This window comes from Glycine max, chromosome 18 (genome assembly GCF_000004515.6).
Source record: "Glycine max cultivar Williams 82 chromosome 18, Glycine_max_v4.0, whole genome shotgun sequence".
Taxonomy (NCBI): Eukaryota; Viridiplantae; Streptophyta; class Magnoliopsida; order Fabales; family Fabaceae; genus Glycine; species Glycine max.
This window is the reverse complement of record NC_038254.2, coordinates 48,328,369-48,349,409: the sequence shown is the minus strand read 5'-3', so window position 1 is coordinate 48,349,409 and position 21,041 is coordinate 48,328,369. Positions and strand designations below refer to the sequence as shown.

At 32.4% G+C, this 21,041-nt stretch overlaps 1 protein-coding gene across 1 annotated transcript; it reads right to left on the bottom strand.

Annotated features, from left to right (window-relative positions):
• Positions 1 to 291: 291 nt before the first annotated feature.
• LOC100816750 (LIMR family protein At5g01460) lies at positions 292 to 6,233 on the bottom strand. The gene is made up of 14 exons (XM_003552197.5): positions 5,491 to 6,233; positions 5,318 to 5,403; positions 3,791 to 3,906; positions 3,568 to 3,678; positions 3,133 to 3,231; positions 2,903 to 3,025; positions 2,662 to 2,724; positions 2,512 to 2,576; positions 2,266 to 2,375; positions 2,028 to 2,142; positions 1,865 to 1,930; positions 1,400 to 1,510; positions 876 to 942; positions 292 to 780 (listed from the first exon to the last, which is right to left on the bottom strand). Exons 1-14 carry the CDS (start codon positions 5,838 to 5,840, stop codon positions 733 to 735), a joined length of 1,530 nt encoding a protein of 509 aa, XP_003552245.1. The 5' UTR covers positions 5,841 to 6,233; the 3' UTR covers positions 292 to 732.
• Positions 6,234 to 21,041: the final 14,808 nt, after the last annotated feature.

The window sequence follows — 21,041 nt, the reverse complement described above, 5'->3', positions numbered from 1 at the left end:
TTGCGTTGATAATTAATTTTATGACAAATTCGTCCCTCGATGTTGTAGACTATGTTATTAACAATAACGGATGAAAGTTAACAATTAGATAAATTTGTCACACTTTTTACATTTTTAGAGACTAAATTTTTAATTTTAATCTTTCAAGGACAAATTTATTAGCAATTTACACAAAGAAATTATATATCAAAAGTAGTGAAAGTATATAGCTACTCCAAGGAGAAGGGAAAGTATATAGCTACTTCAGCGAAAATCAAATGCAAAAGAACTTCAAAACGGTAATACACAATCTGAAAGCCCTACTAAGAAACCTATTATACAAAGAATGAAGTACAAAAACAAGTATGATCATTAAAAAAAAAACACCCTGCTCGTACAATTTTCTATTTGGTAAGGGTTGTGTTACCTCAGTGTTGCCGGAATCCAGTACTCTTTGCATACACATAATAACAGTTTAATTACATAACAAGTGGGATGCAACACAATCAAACAAAGGAATGATACATACAACGGCAACAGAAGCAGCAAAGGCCAAAGTTGCAGCACTAGCACCCAACTAATGATTCGACCGCATCAGATTATTCTACTCAGAGGATGATCAGCTTGCTCTATAGCTTTCAACATAAAACAACTCTAGGCCAAAACACATCCAAATATAAAAACCACTCTAAAATGATGCAAGGAATCCCGATGGCTCACTTCAGAAAGTGCTTTTCCAGGCCAAGCCATACCTCATGTAGACAATTGGAACCTGCCACTAGGCTTTTTTCTTCTCCATCCCTGATATTTCCATATTCAAAACCTTTTAGTACAAGCAAGATATTAACATACATGAAAAATAGGGGGAGAATAACACTTAGCAGAGGTAAACTTACAAAGGCGGCGTAATACACAAAGGTCAATCCAGCCAAAACAACAAATGCAATTTGGAATACATTGTACCTGTAATGTGATAACCAATAAGTCAAACTATATTATACTGTGTTTCTACCAAATTTATAGCTATGCAAAGTTTACAGGTCCTCATCTTAAATTCGCCATGGATAACAATAAATGACACATGAGGCAGGTTATGCTACTTACACACTAAAAATATAAATAAAAAGAAAGAATTTACAGTCCTTTTGATCTCTAACATGTCGCATCAATTTACTGCACGCATTATCCAATCCAACAGCCTACTTATTTAAATACTTTAGTTCGTCATTTTTTAGTATTTGAAGCACAATTCCTGATAGAACTTCAACAGAAAATATGGGATTTGTTTGAATTCAAATTGGAACAATAAGATGGCAAACCCATTGTGTGCTCTAGATTTACAACATAGTGAAAAGAAGGGACCATTTTTGCCCCACCAGAAGGCAGAGCAGGAGAGGCAGAAGAATCCAGACTGACTCACTTGTACAAATATTTAATTCCTCGAAGAGACTCCAAAGTGTGACCAAATATTTCCTGGGCTGCAGTTGCTTGAGCATAGTAGGCAAATGCTGTGGAGCAGAACTGGATCACACTGAAAAGGTAAAACAATAGAACTTTCAGCAAGGTTGTACAGCACCCCATTATCATGACAACATAACAAGTGCCTTACGCTTTATATAGAACACTAAGTGCTATACTCCAAACCATTTGTTATACTGCACAAACAATGACTTAATTTCCCTTTCCACTTCCAAATTTAATAATTTCAAAGGGGAAAATCAAATCCCAACATATAATAGTATCCCCATTTTAAATTTCCATTCTTGTGAAACTCTTCATACAATGTGTAGCCAAAGAATCAAAAGCAATACAGACAACACTCGGAGGTAGAAACTTTAACTTCAATACAGATAACATCCCATTTGGAATGTACAGACATACTGACCTAATGGAACAAAGAAGAATAAGGCCCACATTAAACAGAAAAGAGTTCATGAGAGTTGCTCCCCACCTGCCAGAGATAAGATCACATCATAAGATACAAAAGGTATACCAAATTACAAAAAATGGAGCACATGATGATAAATCTGTCAGCACAATTTTATTACTTCATGGGATGTATAGTAATGAAAACTAGTCTCAGTCCAAGCATCATGGCACCAGCAATCACAGCAAGGAGAAGGTAGAAGCAGAAAAATGCAAATGCAGCAGTGCCAAGAAGACCTGATGAAAGAACAAATTACATATATCATCTAGATTAATTGAAAGAATATTACATATAATATAATGTATCAATTATTATACATAACTGAAGGAAAGAAAAATAGCCTGAGTTTTCCAACATACCCCAGACATCATCTAGCTTAATGAAAACTTCATTCAAGAAAGGAGAAAGTGGAGGATCAATTAATAGGTAGATAATAATATGAGCGACCCATGCCACTGAAACAATCAACCTGTTACAATTTTCAAATTTTAGGTTAGATAAGAAGCATAACACCTGTTAAAGTAAGCAATCTTTGTAAAACTATGTACAACAGTTCAAAGCAACATTATTCATTATACATTTATACATCATACATTATAGCTTACCCTAAAATTCCCAAAACAAATTTTGCCAGGTAACCAAGAACTGTTAGTGCCCATGTTGTCTCAGCCTGTATTCATGCAAGCTTAGTCAGAGGGAAAAAAATTGCACGTTGATTATGCCTGAATTAGAACGTTAGAAATTTGATTACTGACCTTTTCCCCTTGTGGATACACCTCTTCAAGAAGCTTTACATCTTCTTCTAATTGAAACAACTCCTAGAAAATTATGTGAGATGGACAGGTAAATAACTAGTATCACACAACTATGAATATGTCAGCAACTGCATACTTTCTACCACAAACTATAACAGCATGCATCAAATTATTATAAGGAAAGCCCGAGCTAACACCTGTTTCTGAAAATTTATATGATAAATCACCAATATTTGTTTACCTTCTCAACTTCCTTCACATTTTTACGAAACTTTCTACCCTTTGAACCACTTCTTTCTTCCTGATGGAGTGCCTCAGCTGCTTTCTTTAGTTCTCTAGCTTTTTTACCCAGTTCAGTGGCTTCCTACAGTAACCAGCCAGCCACACCATAAATATAGTATGGCATATCATATAACCAAATACACACATAATCAACCATTTAATATATCTCCTTCAGTAACAATATAGCACCTTGATATACTGTGAGCGAGTGATAACAGCCTTTGGACGCCGAATAAATGAAAATATAAGTCCTAATGGAAGACAGGCAATACCAACACCACCAAATATCTGGATTGAACAGTGAGAAAACAATGGTTAAATATCAAGAATGGGAAAAGAAGTACTTAATGTGATTTAGTATGAAAGGCTTATTTAAATAAATCCATTAAGAGACTGCTTTTGTTCAGTATTTTTATTTTATTATATCTAACAAAATCTCAATTGCTAAAGAGAATAGAATAATACAGTAATTCGCTCAGTCTCACACTTACAGAAAAAAGTATAACCACAAGTATTTATTTATCCAAAACAATAATGTTAACCAAACAAGTCTAAAAACCTATGCCAAATATGAAGCAGGAAAATTGAAACAGGTGAATTAAATTTTATGAAGAATGAGCTTACAGCGAAAAGCACAGATCCAACAATTGTAGCAAGTGCAACAACATATTCTGGAAAGGTAGTACGCATGGTCCATGTTTTCTCTGATGAAGGACTAGCAGAGAATGCTGAGCACTGGTTTGAGGACAATGTGGGGAAAAAAGGAGTATGAGCAACAGCAAAAATATTACCTCTGAAAACAACAAAACTAGCCAACAGAAAAATAACAACTAGTGCAGAAAAAGACCTGATGGGCACCATTTCCGATACAAGGTTGACCACTACTGAATGTCCATGTGCTAGGAAATGAAGTTGTGGATGAAGAGAGATGCCTAACAGTAAAGTCCACCTTACCCACGAGCCCTAATATATCAATCATGGAATAGAAGCATAAACAAACACAGTTTAAAGCTACAATTAAACCACATCAGATTTGACATATTTACTCAAGATTGTAGGTCTGGATTGTATTGTATCTTTATCTTTATTGAATTTGAAATGACGAACAAAAATGACTATCCTTCTTGAAGCAATGACTAAATTCTGAATCATGACTTTAACTCTTTAAGATGATTATGAATTATGTAGTATTTTTTACACCTATAAATATAATTTTAAATATTTTAATTGTTTACTTTATGTAGAAAGGCTTTACGTATATGTTCCATTTCCAAGCCAACCTACATCAAAAAGTGAACATTGTCCAGGAAACAAAACAGGTTTAATTAGTTGAAATTTTCAATAACTTTGTTTTTTGTCTCACATGACTCCTTCCTGCCTGTCCTGTCCTATGCTACAAACCACATGCCTAACACAATTTCACTCACATAAACTTTTAAATAGTTCCTTCTTGCAATGCAGTGTGCACTATTATTGCACAAAGACCAACCAACAAACTGAGTTCTCCTTGCTTAACCCCTGCCCATATTGTGTTACCAATAATCCACTAAATACCACTCCTAATCCATCATCACATAGACATTACTCCTCACTTGTAAAGCACAAAACTTTGGTAAGCATCACTTCCCCACTTCCTTTACAAAAAACCCTGCAAATTATTCATATTAATTTTCACTCTCCACTTCTATTTACCAGCCCATATCTTTCCACACAAAAAAACTCATCTTTTCACATTAAGAGGTTGTTCTACAAAAATGGCCTTCAAACAAATCCAATCCATTATCCAACCACCCAATGTTGACAAATGTAGCAAACACACCAAGTATCTCACTTCCCATAATCCTGTTAGTCCAACACTCCCAGTCTATCATCCCACATCAAGAACCACAGCACCCAACTCTGCTTCATTCACAAAATCTCTAAAACTTTCACACTACCATCGCTACAAAGAACAACCCGATAACTCCCTGAAAATGTGATAAACCCCACTCTCTCTCTAGTTCTAATTTTCCCCCACAAGCACTACTAACACATGCCCACCTTTCCTTTCCATTTTAAGATTCATTTTAAGAAACCGCACAACCAAAACACCCATCATCTAATCAAACCACCCAAGGTTCCCATTTCCAATTTTCCACAATCCCTAGTCTCCGATAACACAATTCAACTAATAGTGTGTTTGGAATAGATTCATGGTGAGAAATAACCAATTACTTTTTAATGGTGAAGGCAAAGCAACAAATAGCTGCTTCCACTTTTTTTAAAGCACCACCATGATTTTGAGGAATAGAATTGATTGTTAGGTCTTATCCAAACACACTATAAAGCATACAGCACGAAGCGCGCACAGAGAGCAAGCGAGAAGGAAGCATACCATACAAAATACCCAGAACGAGGGCGCACACTATAGCCGTGGTGACCATCCACAACAAAGCACTCTTGATCCTCTTTCCCACACTCCTGCACACAAAGTCACAAACATTTCATTCAAACCCACGAAACACTTGACGAAGATTCAAATTTCAAACAATAACAAAAACCTCGTACTTGTCCTGGTCGCCCTCGTAGAAGAACATGGCGAAGGGGATGACGAAGAAGACGAGGACGGCGTCGAGGATGTAGACTGCGAGCCAGAGGTCCTTCATGGGGAGAGTGAGGCTACACGCGCCGTTGTAGATCGCGTGGCGGCACGCCTGGCGATTCGCCACGTCCGCGGGGAGCATGAGGATGGAGATAGCGGCGACGGAGAGGCCCAAAACGACGACGAATTTGGGGAAGTAGGCCTGGTTGGCGTCGTCCGGGTGCTGGTAGTTCACGAGGAGGTACACGTTCACCAGGAACACGATCACGCACACCACCACCGCCACGATCACCAGGGCGAGGTTGAAATCGCCCATCTTCGCTACGATCGTATCAGAGGAATGCGCGGAATTGGGAATTAGGGTTAGGGTTTGTTCGGATCTGGTTTAGAGAGAGAAAATGAAGAGGGAGAGAGAGGGGGGGTGTGGGGGGAAGGAAGGGGGATTTGGTTTTGTCTCCGGTGGTGGTTTTTTGCTACGGTTAGAGGTGGTGGTTTTGATGTGAGGGGGAATTTACCGTTGCGTCCTTGTGACCGTTGGCGAGGGGAGAGGGGTGAGGAGGGAACTGTTTGGGGTATGGGTGTAATTATAAATGGGTGGTTCGCTGTTGCAACTTGCAAGCGAAATTCAAACCAGGCTGTACTCCAAATCATAAAGGTAGGGGAATTGGTGATGCTGAGGTGGAGTTCGGTAATCCCCGTACTCCAAATCACATTGGGTTAAGAAAGTTTGAGTTTTCTTTTTTTTATTAACAATCTTTTAACTAAAATTCAGAATTTAATCTTTGGTTTAAGCATCAAATCACAACTGAAGGTACATTACTTTATCCCAAAATAAATCAGATGAGAGAAGATTAATTAAATATCAAATAAAAAATATTATATACCCATAATTAAACAAAAAAAAGTAAAATAACTATAAATATTTTAAGTCCGAAAGATTTTCCTGTTAGATGAGGACACCATTCCCTTCCCTAAATTTTCTTACATTAAAAAGTCTCGATTAATTTTGTATTTAAACTATCGTTTTAGTTGAAAAATTGTGTTGAATTAAGCAATTGCATTATTAAAATTTTGAAAATAGAAAAACTAATCTCTTATAATTTATTATACTTTTTTTTTGTATAACCAAGTACCTTCCAGAGCCTCACTAAACCCCTTAGCATTGGGCCTTTGCATTGGGTTGGTCTATTGAAGGGTAAGATGTTAAAAATATATTTTATAAAATAATTTAAAATTAATGAATCACGTTGGTATTGAACTTGTGATTTTGATGTTATTAGTAAAACATTCTAACCAATTGGATTGATAGGTCAATTATGTTAAAAAAATAATTAACGTAACTATATAAAACACTAAAATTTTTAATATATATATATATAATACACATATAAGTTCACACAATAAATTTATAACGATTAATTTTGATATAATAATGTATATATGTAAACTTAATTGTTATAAAATTTATTATTAGATCAAAATTAATTGTTATAAAATTTATTATGTAAACTTATATGTGTATTAAATATATATTAGAAATTTTAGTGATATATATAGCGACATTAATTATTTTTTGATATAATTGACTTATTAATTCAGTTGGTTAGAACGTTGAACTAATAACGCGAAAATCACAAGTTTGAGACTTAGATGGATCATTAATTTTAAATTAGTCTGTAAAATATATTTTTAATATAATATGGGTCATACAGATTACCAATTCATGAATCCCATACAGATTGCTTATATAAGGGTATTTTAGGCTTTTTCCTCTCACGGCTAGGTGTATTGGAAAAATGATGGGTACATGAAGAAAATCTCAATGTTGTAACTTCATATACAAGAAAAAATCAATCTCACACTCTAGTTAAGGAAGGAGAGTGACAAGCCTATGCCTTTTATTATTTAATAATTATTGGGTTTCTCTAACATAACTAGGATGTTGTTGGGTGCACCAGCCATATTGCTTGTGCACCCAGCAATAAATGGATATTCTGAAAATACCCTTACATGGTTTCTTTTTTCTTTTAAGTTTTTTGTTTATTGTTTGTAACGCATTCATTCCTTCATTTTGTTGGTTTCTTTTGGATTTTTTATTTTCGTGAGAGGAGAGGTGCATTGTGGCTACTTCGATCGAGGTGAAAATGTTATGGAGGTACGTCGGTAAGTGGTGATTGTGGCAGTGGTTGGTGTGGTTGTTAACAGAGGTAGGTCGCATTTTTCGTTTTTTTATTTTCTACATATTTTACAAATTAAAGAATCTGTAAGTTATATAATACTTCCAAATTGAATAATCTGTAGGTTTTATATAACTTACGGACTACCAATCCGTATAAGTTATATGGATTATTCAATCTGTATCACCCATACGAATTGATTAATCCATATAAGTTATACGAATTTATAATATTAGTTTTAATTAAAAGAAATATTTATTGTTTTTTATTTTTAAAAATTATAAATATATTAATATGATTGTTATAAAAACTAATGTGTCAAAAAATTATTTATTTATTTATTTATTTATTTCAAATGTAATTAGTATTACTATTTTAAATATTTTTAAATAAGTGTAGTTTGATAATTAATTTGTAAGTATTTACTTTTATATCTTGGAAATGGTATTAATTGTAAAATAATTTATGCTTATAATTTATGTATAATTTATATGAGTTGTTATGGTATAAAATTGATTTTTTTTTTGTTATAATTTCATGAATTAGAATTAAGTTCAATAATATGATTTATTTTACTACATATGGTTAGGTTATAATTTTTTTATGTATTATATGGTTATCAATTTTAAGTAGAAAAAGTTGATGTTATTAGTTTTTAATATATAGGGTTATCAATTTTAATGTTTTATATTATTATATGCAATAAAAAATTACCTAGGGTTTTGTGTAATAGTATATGTATGGTATGGTTGGGGATTGTTTGTATGTGATTGAAATTTTTGAATGTTTTGTTAAGATGGACGAAAACCAATGGATGTATGACAACATAATGTCTGAAGAAGATAATATGAATGAACAAAATGAAGACGAAGCTGGTGTGAAATCAGAACATGTTGATTGTTCTTATGCGTTCAATACTTCTCAGGTATTAATATGATTTTATGTTGTTAAAGTAAGTTATTGAATGTGTGTTGAAGAGTACAGGTGTTTGGATTGCATTGTAGGTGTTTGCTATCCGTGATGACGTTTTGAATTGGGCTCAAGCTGTTGCTTATGAAATTGTTTTTGTGGTAGTCATTATGAGGTCAGACACATACACTGGTATGAGAGGAAGAACTTCATTTGTCTTAATTGGTTGTAAAAAGAGTGGTCAATATAAGTCCAGGAAGAAAGATTTTGTAAGAAGAGATACTGACAATAGGAAATGTGAGTATCCCTTTAGGCTGTGTGGGAAACCAGTGGTTGGAGGCCAAGGATGAATAGTAAAGTTAATGTGTGGGAGTCATAATCATGAAATGATAAAGTCATTAATTTGGCATTCATACGTTGATCGATTGACTAAGGATGAAAAGATAATTATTGCTGATATAACAAAGTCAATGGTGAAACAAAAAAATATTCTGATAACGCTGAAGGAGCACAATGTCAATAGTTATACAACAATCAAACAAATATACAATGCAAGAAGTGCATATCGTTCTTCCATAAGAGACAATGATACTAAAATGCAACAACTAATGAAGCTTCTTGAACGAGATCAGTATATTTATCGACATAGATTAAAGAATGAAGATGTTGTACGTGATATCTTCTGGTATCATCCTGATGCAGCAAAGTTATGCAATGTCTGTAATTTGGTATTTTTGATAGATAATACCTACAAAACAAACAGGTACATGCTTTCGTTACTTGACTTTGTTGGTGTGACACTAACGGGAATGACATTCTCTACAAGTTTTGTCTATTTGGAGGAAGAACGTCTAAGTAATGTGGTATGGGCTCTAGAACGGTTTCGAGATTTTTTTTTCTCAAACGTGATGCCCTCCCTAGAGTTATTGTTACCTATAGAGGTCTAGCATTGATGAATGCAATGAAAATTGTATTCCCTGAGTGTACCAACTTGTTGTGTAGGTCAAGAATGTGAAAATCTTAGGCATCAACAACTTCATCATCAACAGCTGCTTCTTGAGTCTGTTCGTAGACCTCGTTAGCTGTGTCATCCATGTGATGAACATCCTCAGCAATAGAGGCAACTTCTCGTTGCCTATGTACAAATGTTATGCGCCTTCGCCACCAGGGAGTTTCATCTTAATCACGGTTTACTTTTCTCCCAAGGTTCTTCCTGTAACCCTGCCTAAAGTCTAACCGAAACATCTAGTTCTAACCATAATATGCACATTTAAATCATCATATCAGTTTATGTCAAAATTCAAACAATACTTCAATCAATTACTATTTAATAATTCATAAATAAAAAATTATTTTTTTTATATATTTTTAATTAATTTTATGTAATCAAAATAACTTCGTTATTAGAATACAACTTAAAAAACACTATATTTAATTAATTAAATAAAATAACAAAAAATATGTGTCTCCTTGCATATTTTTTTACAAAAAAACTAATACACAATCATTATCAAAATATTTATAATTAAAAAAACAACTATTTCAAAACAAAAATCAAAATAATATATTTCTATTAAAAAAAAAGAATAACTATTTAAAAACAAGATTCTAAATAATATATTTATAATTAAAAAAACAATAACTATTTAAAAACATAATTCAAAATAATATATTTATAATTAAAAAATAATTATTTAAAAACAAAATTCAAAATAATATATTTATAATTAAAAAACAATAGCAATTTAAAAACATAAATAAAATTAATATATTTATAATTAAAAAAACAATATCTATTTAAAAAAATAATTGAAAATAATCTATTTTTAATTAAAAAAAATAACTATTTCAAAACAAAATTCAAAATAATATATTTATAATTAATAAACATCAACTATTTCAAAAAAAAAATCATAATAATATATTTATAATTAAAAAAACAATAGCTATTTAAAAAAATAAAATTAATATATTTACAATTAAAAAACAATAACTATTTAAAAACATAATTCAAAATAATCTATTTTTATTTAGAAAATAAAAAATAACTATTTAAAAACAAAATTCAAAATAACATATTTATAATTAATAAAAAAATAATAAATATTTAAAAACAAAAATCAAAATAATATATTTATAAATAAAAACATTAACTATTGAAAAAAAATTAAAATTAATATATTTATAATGAAAAAAACATTAACTATTTAAATACAAAAATCAAATTAATATATTTATAATTTTAAAAAAATAAAACATTTGGATTAGGTAATCCGTATGAGTTATATGGATTGGGTAATCCGTATAACTCATGGATTACCAAATCCGTATGCGTTATACGAATTCAAAACACCACACAAATGAATGAACAAATCGTCAAACGCTTACCTTGATGGCGAAAACAACACAATGGTGGTGGAGACAGTCTGAATGACGACAATGGAAGCTGAGGATGGCGGTGGCACGACAGAGAACACAGAGAGATGGAGGAGGAAAAAACTTCGTTTGCGGCATCATGCGGACTGAACGAGGGAGCCTGGTTTTTAAAATTTAAGTGAAGGACATTTTTGTCACTTCACTTAAATTGTTGGGTGCACAAGTAATGGTGTTGGGTGCACTGAGCAACACCCACATAACTATCCAATGTTAAACCAAACCATTGGGCCCATTTATTATGTGAATAACTATTGACACCTCTTTTGCTATTTACATCCCATGTGCTTTAAAATTATTTTGTTCCCAAAATACCTTCTCTATACAATGAAAACATATTTTCATTGTAATAGAACGGATAAAAAAATACGCAATAAAAATACGTTTTTGTTGTGTAAAGTACAAAATGAAAACATATTTCTATTGTGTGTGTTTTTGCACCCACTCTATCATAATGGAAATACTTTCCATTTTGTTACAACTAAATCGGTTTGACCTGACAAATTTAGAGGTTGAATCGATGACCAGACGACCCGATAGATCATGCATTTTTTTCTTTAACTTTTTTTCTACAACTTTACAACATCACTTATGAGAAATCTCAATTTATACCTTACATTTGTATTCTTTGTAGATTTGTTTACTTTTTACCAAGCCTAATTGCATATTGAGATTTAAGATGATGATAAAGTTATTGTCAGTTCCAATCTAACTTCTTTCCCTTGTTTAATATTGTTATCTATGAGTAAAACTTGTATTTAGTTTATCTCTTCTAGTAGACTTATTGGTTTCAAAAATATCTGTTCTTTATCAAAACAATAATGGGATGAATGAAAATATTGTATTGTCTAAATAAATCAGGTTTTATAAAAGTTCATTGAAAAAATATCATACTCAAAATTTCAAACAAGTTTAAAATTATGCTTCTAAATATATATGTTGAATTTTGTTCTAGAAGTTATGAAATTATTTAATTTTTTTAATATTGACCAGATCATGTGGATCAACTAGTGACTCATTGAATCGATTCATGACTCAATGAATCAATACCTTAACTAAATCAATTATGGATCTAACATTGGATGTTACACAAATCTTATCTCGTATAACGTCATTTCATATTCTATCTTTTTTTTATGAACACATATTTATGTTAAATTCTCATTTATACTACTCTCACCTTTTCATGTTATTCCTTTAAAGTTCAATAATCACTATCATATAATATAGTTGTATAATAAAACTTTTCTTTTAGAGATTGAACCCAATATATTTAAACATGAGCTTGATTTATATATTGGATTGTTTCAACGGAGTTTAATCTCTAATTGATATATATATATATATATATATATATATATATATATATATATATATATATATATATATATATAATTAATATATAAGTTTTTCAAATAATTGTGTATTAATCATAAAAAATAGTTAATAATTAAATAATATATTCATTTTTTTTTAATTTGGGTACACAAGGAATGAAAAACAGCAAAAGAAAGCTACAAAGCAGAAACTAAATCAGATCCCACTACCAAACTCTACGCATGCAGCGAGCCCTTGATCTGATAGAAGGTATCTCTATACTTGTGGAAATTAATGTATACTTTGCTCCTGGCCATCCTCAAGTAACAAGGCAATGTTTTCACCAATAATATATTCAGCTTTGAGATAAGGCGGTTGAGGAAGTGCCCAAGCATGAGGGGAAGGATGATGATGCTTGCTAGCTGAACATGAGCATTCATAATCTCTGCGTGAGTAACTTTGATCATGAGACAAACATAATTAGCGTGCCAAGTATTAGCTAGAGGAGAAAATAGAAAATATAATATATTATATAACATGATATTTTAATTTTTTTGTTACTTCTTTTATTCTATAATTTAATTATAGAAAATATTAAGATCACATATTACGTTAATAAATTAGATTGATTTGATCTTTTTCCATATACATATTATTGGGTCTTGATCCAGATACAATCAAGTTCAGTTCACAAAAATGACTGTATATATATTAATCGAGAGCTCAATCTAAAAGAATAATTCATTAATTATGAGAGTCTCATAATTAATGTAACTTAAGTTACATTAAGTTTATTATTCTGCCCAACATAGAACTTTGTAATAAAAGTATTACGAAATCTTATCTTGAGATCAAACTATAATGCTCGGTGAATGTAAAGTTATCGGGGTTCGTAGAATTTTTTTACAGTCATCCTATGTTAAAGAAAAAATAAATGAAAAACATGTATTGTAGTTTTAAAATATTATTAAATACACATTACTAATTGGCACACATTAATTTTTTAAAAATTTTAATGAACACAAAAAAAATTAAATTAAGCATAATATACCTTTCAGTTAGAAAAAGAACGAAGACGTACAATAAAAGGAAAAAAGTCGCAGAACCCGAATTCTAACTAACAGTTGGGTTCTTCAAGACTTGAACCCAATTTCAATCAGAGCTGTGAAAATTGAAACCCAAGTGGCCACGTTTACTCATATAATGCTCGGTTGCAGTGAAAGTCGACTCTAATCACAATTAAAATTTACTAGTAATTAATAAATTAAATCAATAGATCGAATGTTATAAATTAAATTAAATGTCAGACCAACATATATATCATGGATATGGAGATCTTATTAGGGTTAGGGACCATCATGCATGCGAGATGGATTTGTGGCATTTCCAAGCACATAGGAAGAACTAGTATCTTTTTCATTGCTGAGTTGTCTCCAGGGACACTTCCTATGGTTCAAGAAAAAAAGTTTTTTAAAAAATAGTTTAAACACTACTCAGAATTTTGTTCAACAAAAAAAGATGTGCACAACATAACTCGATCCTCTATTAATTTTTCGTTAAAATTTAACAGATTCGTTCATGGGAGTAACATGTATGCAATTACTAATTTGTTTCCAAAATTATTATGAGAAAATTAATATTGCAAATTATCACTCTAAAATTTGAATCATGTGTAACTTAATTTATAACCTTTTAAAAAAATATCTATTTCAATCTATAATATTTTGAAAGTGTGTAAGATGGTGTACGTACCTTTTTCTTTTTGGTGAATAGACAGTGTAACTTATAATCTAGAGTTATTTTGAATTATCTATACCAAACGTGTGGCACGAGGCATATGTTTTTGATAGTCTAGTGTCGTCAAATTACACATAATTGAATTGCTCTTTTTGAGACATGAGATTTCCTTTGAATGCAAGTCTCCACGCCTTTTTTTTTTCCAGCAAAAAAATAACGTGTAAAAGTGAAAATATATTCACTCTACATCCATTCAACTCATTTTAATTTAAAAAATAAACATATGTTTATTTCATTTAATTTTACACTTCAAAAAGTTATCATTTTAGACAAATATTTCCCACTTGTAAGCCGTTTGGAATAGCATTTATTTTGTGAAAGTTTAGAATAGCGTTGAAATCACATTTCGGACAAATTGTGTTTCAATGCGAAAATGTCAAAACAATTATGTTGTAGCTTTCATTTGAAATTTCGTTGGTGTTGGATTCAACTGCTTCTCAAACATACACTAACGTATGTCAAAAAGGATTCACATTTAACATTGTCAAAAAAGTGTGAATCAAATAAAACAACGACACACTAAGTGAATGTTTGATAATTTGTTGATGGAGCACTGAATGAATGTTGGCCAATACATCCTCCTTATTTTTTCGTTCATCCGTTGGATTTGTATTGTGCATTGCAACAAAACAAACGGAAAATCAAACAACATTTAATTCTTTAGAGTTGTAAAGTAGCTCAAGGTACTACTATCAATTTTTTTTTATAAAAATAAAGATGAATATCTATTTTTGTCTTTAAAAACGTGTAGCGATGAAAAATTGACTCCTAAAAGATAAAAAATTTAAATTTAGTTATTAAATGTGCAAAATATAATATATTGACCATATCATTAAGTGACTTCCGTTATCCTTAATGAGACCACATTTGTGACATTTGGCTTCATTACGTGGCACTTTATGTGTGCAAATAGATTGCCACATCTCATGATGAATGAGACATATTAATTTGTCAGCGCATTGGCGATGGTCTCCCACCGTGGGAAACACATTTTATATATATTGTTGAATTCATATGTTTTTAAATCAATGATTGAGATTTAACTTTTTTTTTTTGCTTTTTTTCCTCTTTTGTTTCCTAAATTATCCATGGTATGTTCTTCTTCAATGCTTGTCACTTTCTCTCTCCCTCCATCTCCTTCTTACTCCACCATAACCCCTTCCTATTTTGTGGTTGTGCCACAACTCAAGATACAAATCCAATTATTATATTGATTTGAATCAATTTGTTTCTTATTACAGAGATTAGGAAGCATTTATGACTCATATTTGAATTGCATCATAGGAGTACATGTTTGTGAAGAATCATCGTTGCCACACTCATCATGCGAAAAGAATTTTGCATTTATGTTTGCGCACCCACAACTTGTCAATGGTAGACTCTATTTGCAATTCCAACAAAGACGAAGATATTCAAGAACGAATATCTCTCTACATCTCACGACTACAATAATGATCTTTTAAGTCGGTTATTTAAGACCTTTTACGACGATTTTGAACCATCTTAGAAGCTAGTGTCGTAATATCGCAATGCACTTACAACGACGATTTTTAAACCGTCGTAAAAATTGATGTTTTACCGTCTTAGAATGTAGTAGATACAAAGGCGGTTTCCGTACTAAACCCAACATAATATGGCGTAGTCAACATGTGAATTCTAAGACGGTTCTAAGAGAACTATCGTAGTATGTCTTAGAAACTAAGACGGTTATCAAAATAATCGTCTTAGAATAGTGTTTTTGCTGTTGGATTTCTACGACAATTATTTTGACGACCGCCTTAGTTTCGAAGACATACTACGACGGTTCTTTTAGAATCGTCTTAGATAGTTTTTTTTTTGGTGATCACTAGTAGCTGCTATCCCCATCGCTTCCAGTTCTCCATTCGCTTTGTGACAAATGGACTTTAATTCTGTTGTTTTCGCCACTACAAGTTGATCGCTAGTTCCTGGACTTCACTAAAAATACTTTTTAGATTTTTGTTTTGAACTTTGGCTCAACTAGAAGAATATATAGCTACAACAAAAAAAGAAGCAATATCTTTAGGAATAAATCCAACCAGCATTTGAGAACTTAGTGGTTAAGTGTTTCCCTAAGTTCATTGAAACAAAACAAGAAATAAACAATTAAAACACAGTTAATAATACCTTGAAGGAAACACTCCAACAGCAGGCCTAGGAACAAGATCACTACCAAAGCCAATGGGAACTGAAGGGAAAATAATTCTGTACAAAAGCAAAACAAAATATTAAAAAAAAATAGTACAAAAGAAAGTAGAACTTCATATTTGGCACAAAATGTAATGCAAGTTTTTTAAGAAGTTCATATTAGCCACATTAGCCACAAAAAAGTATTCCCTTCTATGATGGTTCACATTTAGCCACTCAATTCACAATGAAGAAATTCATCATTGAACATAAAAGATTATGGTATCATAGTCAATAAGTTTTTTAAGAGAATATTTAGCACAATAAGCATCTAAGCATGTCCAGACATAGAAATTCAACTGTGTGGTGGAGAGAGGGTGGTCTAGACATAGAAATTCAACCAGACTTTGAAGAGACAAATTAACAAGAAATTGATTACATGGGAAAAAAAATTCCAAGAGAAAACAATAATATAAAAACAGGTCATGTTATTAATGCATAGAAGAAACTAAATATGCAAGGGAAGAGGAAAAAATTACCTCAAATTTAAAAACAAAGAAGCCTCTTCCTTTTGTTATTTTGTGTTCGTGTACCTCATACATTCTGCTCTTATTGTGCAGGCCTTCACGTAGTATGCACAGAATGGACTCAAATTGATTCCGGTTCATAGAATCTCCAACCAGCATTAGTCTTTTACCTTTAAGTCTCACCAAGAAGTCTGTGGCATTAAATCTTCACGTAACATTGGAAAGAAATGAATGAAGCATATATGAATAGCTATTTTTTCAGTAAACTACTAAAAGATGAAAAGCAAAGAATAACTGTTTGAAAAACACTTTAGTGACTAAATTAAGAATTAAGAATAGAGTACGTTCAGTCTTGATGGGAAGGTTCAACTAAATCACATATTGTAAGTATTGAAGAAAAAAAAAGACAATTCCACATGCAACATAGGGTAAATATAGTTTCTAGTAATTTATATTAAGTATATCTCTTGAGGTAACATGTTAAATATATTTTCTGGTAATTTAAATACACAAAAATATTTATTATATATATATATATATATATATATATATATATTATAATGTTAGACAACATTCTTTTATATAATTAATTTTTTTCTATTTTAAATTAATCTTAATTAAGACATATATTAATAATTAATTTAATTATTTCAAATAAGAATATATAATTATTCAAATTACCTCAATTATTATATTCAAATAATTCTATGAACTAAAAATATAAAAAATTTCTTGCTCAATTGCTTAAAATGTCCCTATAATTATATTATAATAAAAAATAAAAAATAATCTTAATTACCTTAATTAAAGCATATACTAATAATGACTTTAATTATTTCAAATTAGAAAATATACTTATTCTAATTACCTTAATTATTATATTTATATAAAAAGTTTAAAACCATCTTAATAACGTTAACTAAAACATATACCTGAGTTACTATCAATTGATTAAATTATTTCAAATTAGAAGATGATTCTGATTACCTTAATTACTATATTAATATAATTGTATGAATTAACAAATAAAGAATAAAATATAGTAATTAGAAGATGATTCTGATTACCTTAATTATTATATTAATATAATTGTATGAATTAACAAATAAAAAATAAAATATAGTAATTAGAAGATGATTCTAATTACCTTAATTAAAAGATGATTCTGATTACCTGAATTTCAAATTAGAAGATTATTTTGATTACCTTAATTACTATATTAGAAGATGATTTTGATTACCTTAATTGTATGAATATACAAGCATGGGAATATTAATAAGAACATTATTCCTGCCTCAACTTTTGGGAATATTAAGAACAGCAACACTGCTACTAGCTATATATATATATATATATATATATATATATAACAACAGCCAACAGGTGAAGATATCAAACAACAGGTGGCATACCTATTGGTGGTGTGGTAAGTTCCCTGATCAAGGCCTTGTTTCTCCTGAATGTAATTGTGAAATATTGATTAACCATAAAAAAGCATAATAACCTGCCTAGGTTAGCTTTGCTATTCTTAGCCGGTCCCAAGCCCGGATAAAAGGAGAGGGTTGTGTTAGGCTTTCGACAGCCAACGTTAAACTTTGTCGAATCTTTATGACATGGATCAATTACGTAATAATGTGAATGCTAGGTCGTTGCCCGGAAGCAACGCGCTGTATGGCTCGAGTGCAGTGTCAAAAGACCAAGGGCCGCTGCATCGCCGCCCGGATGTAGTGAAAAGTAAGCAAGGGTTCCCACATTTTCGTGAACGGGTGTGGGTAAAGAAGCTAGTTCATGACAGGAGGATTCGCTTTGGTACATGGAATATAGGCACACTTACTGGAAAATCTATGGAAATAGTGGATGTTATGGTGAGGAGGAAGATCAATTTTATGTGCCTACAAGAAACTAAGTGGACAGGTGAAAAAGCGAAAGAATTAGACAACTCGGGATTTAAGCTGTGGTATACGGAAAAATCAGATCAAGAAATGGGATAGGGATTATTGTGGACAAGGAGTGGAAGAAGGATGTCGTAGATGTAAGAAGAGTAGGAGATCGTATCATATCCTTAAAATTGGTAGTGGGACAGGACACCTTTAATGTTATTAGTGGGTACGCACCTCAGGTTGGGTTAGCAGAACACTTTAAGGTAAAATTTTGGGAGGATCTAGAAGGGGTACTTCAGGATATACCCCAAGGAGAGAAAGTTTTCCTAGGAGGGGATCTCAATGGACATGTAGGTAGCGTGGATAGAGGTTTTGAGGGGGTGCATGGGGTTTTGGCCTAGGGGAGATGAATGGGGAGGGTAAATCCATCTTGGAGTTTTCAGAGGCTTTGGATCTTTCTATAGCCAATACATGGTTTAAGAAAAGAGAGGAACATCTTATCACTTACAAAAGTGGAGGGACATGTTCTCAGATAGATTTCTTCCTTATCAGGAAGTCTGATAGGAAGTATTGCTTGAACTGTAAAGTTATCCCGGGAGAGAGCTTGACTACCCAACATAGAGTTTTGGTTATGGATGTAAGAATTAGAGATAGGGCAAAGAGAAGAAGTCCTATGGTAGCACCAAGGATCAAATGGTGGCACTTGAAGGGTATGAAACAAGGAATCTTCCAACAAAAGATATGGGAGGGATGGTGTGGACAATTACAAGGAAGTGCAAATGATATGTGGAACAAGACGTCCCAAGAGATTATTAAAGTGGCTAAAGAGACGTTGGGTGAATCTAGAGGTTTTGGACCTAGGGGTAAAGAATCGTGGTGGTGGAATGAAAGTGTTCAGAGCAAAGTTAGAGTAAAAAAGGAGTGTTTCAAGGAGTGGTCTAGGTGTAGAAATTTTGAAACTTGGGATAAGTATAAGATAGCTAGAAATGAAACCAAAAAGGCAGTGAGTGAGGCAAGAGCCCAAGCTTTTGACGGACTATACCAAGCTCTAGGAACCAGGGACGGAGAAAGATCTATATATAGGCTTGCTAAGGGTAGAGAGAGGAAGACTAGAGATTTGGATCACGTAAAGTGTGTTAAGGATGAAGAAGGCAAAGTCTTAGTGCATGAAAAAGATATCAAGGAAAGGTGGAAGGTGTATTTCCACAAATTATTTAATGATGGATATGGATATGACTCTAGCAGTCTAGACACAAGAGAAGAGGACCGGAACTATAAGTATTATCGTCGAATTCAAAAACAGGAAGTAAAGGAAGCGTTGAAAAGAATGAGTAACGGTAAGGCGGTGGGGCCAGACAACATACCTATTGAAGTGTGGAAAACTCTTGGAGATAGAGGTCTTGAGTGGCTCACCAAACTCTTTAATGAAATTATGAGGTCAAAACGCATGCCGGAGGAATGGAGGAGAAGCACGTTAGTGCCAATCTATAAGAACAAGGGGGATATACATAATTGTGCAAATTATAGGGGAATCAAGCTCATGAGTCATACCATGAAATTATGGGAAAGAGTGATCGAACGGAGATTAAGAAAGGAGACTCAAGTTACTGAGAATCAATTTGGTTTCATGCCGGGAAGGTCGACCATGGGAGCGATTTATTTATTACGGCGGGTGATGGAGCAATATCGCATGGACCAACAAGACTTGCACTTGATTTTTATTGACTTGGAGAAAGCGTATGATAGAGTGCCTAGAGAGATTTTGTGGAAAGCTCTAGAGAAGAAAGAGGTTAGGGTTGCATATATTCGAGCTATCCAAGATATGTATGATAGGGTATCGACTAGTGTTAGGACATAGGGTGGAGAGTCAGAAGATTTTCCCATCACAATTGGTTTGCATCAAGGGTCAACCCTTAGCCCCTACCTTTTTACCTTAATTCTGGATGTCCTCACGGAACAAATCCAAGAGATAGCGCCGAGATGCATGCTTTTTGCAGATGACATAGTCCTCCTTGGAGAGTCGAGGGAGGAGTTGAATGAGAGGTTGGAAACTTGGAGACGAGCTCTAGAAACACATGGCTTTCGCCTAAGCAGAAGTAAATCGGAGTATATGGAATGTAAGTTCAACAAAAGTAGGAGGGTATCTAACTCAGAGGTGCAAAATAGGAGACCATATTATCCCTCAAGTCACATGGTTTAAATATCTTGGGTCTGTAATACAGGATGATGGAGAAATTGAAGGGGATGTGAATCATCGCATTCAAGCAGGATGGATGAAATGGAGAAAAGCATCGGGGGTGTTATGTGATGCAAAGGTACTGATCAAGCTAAA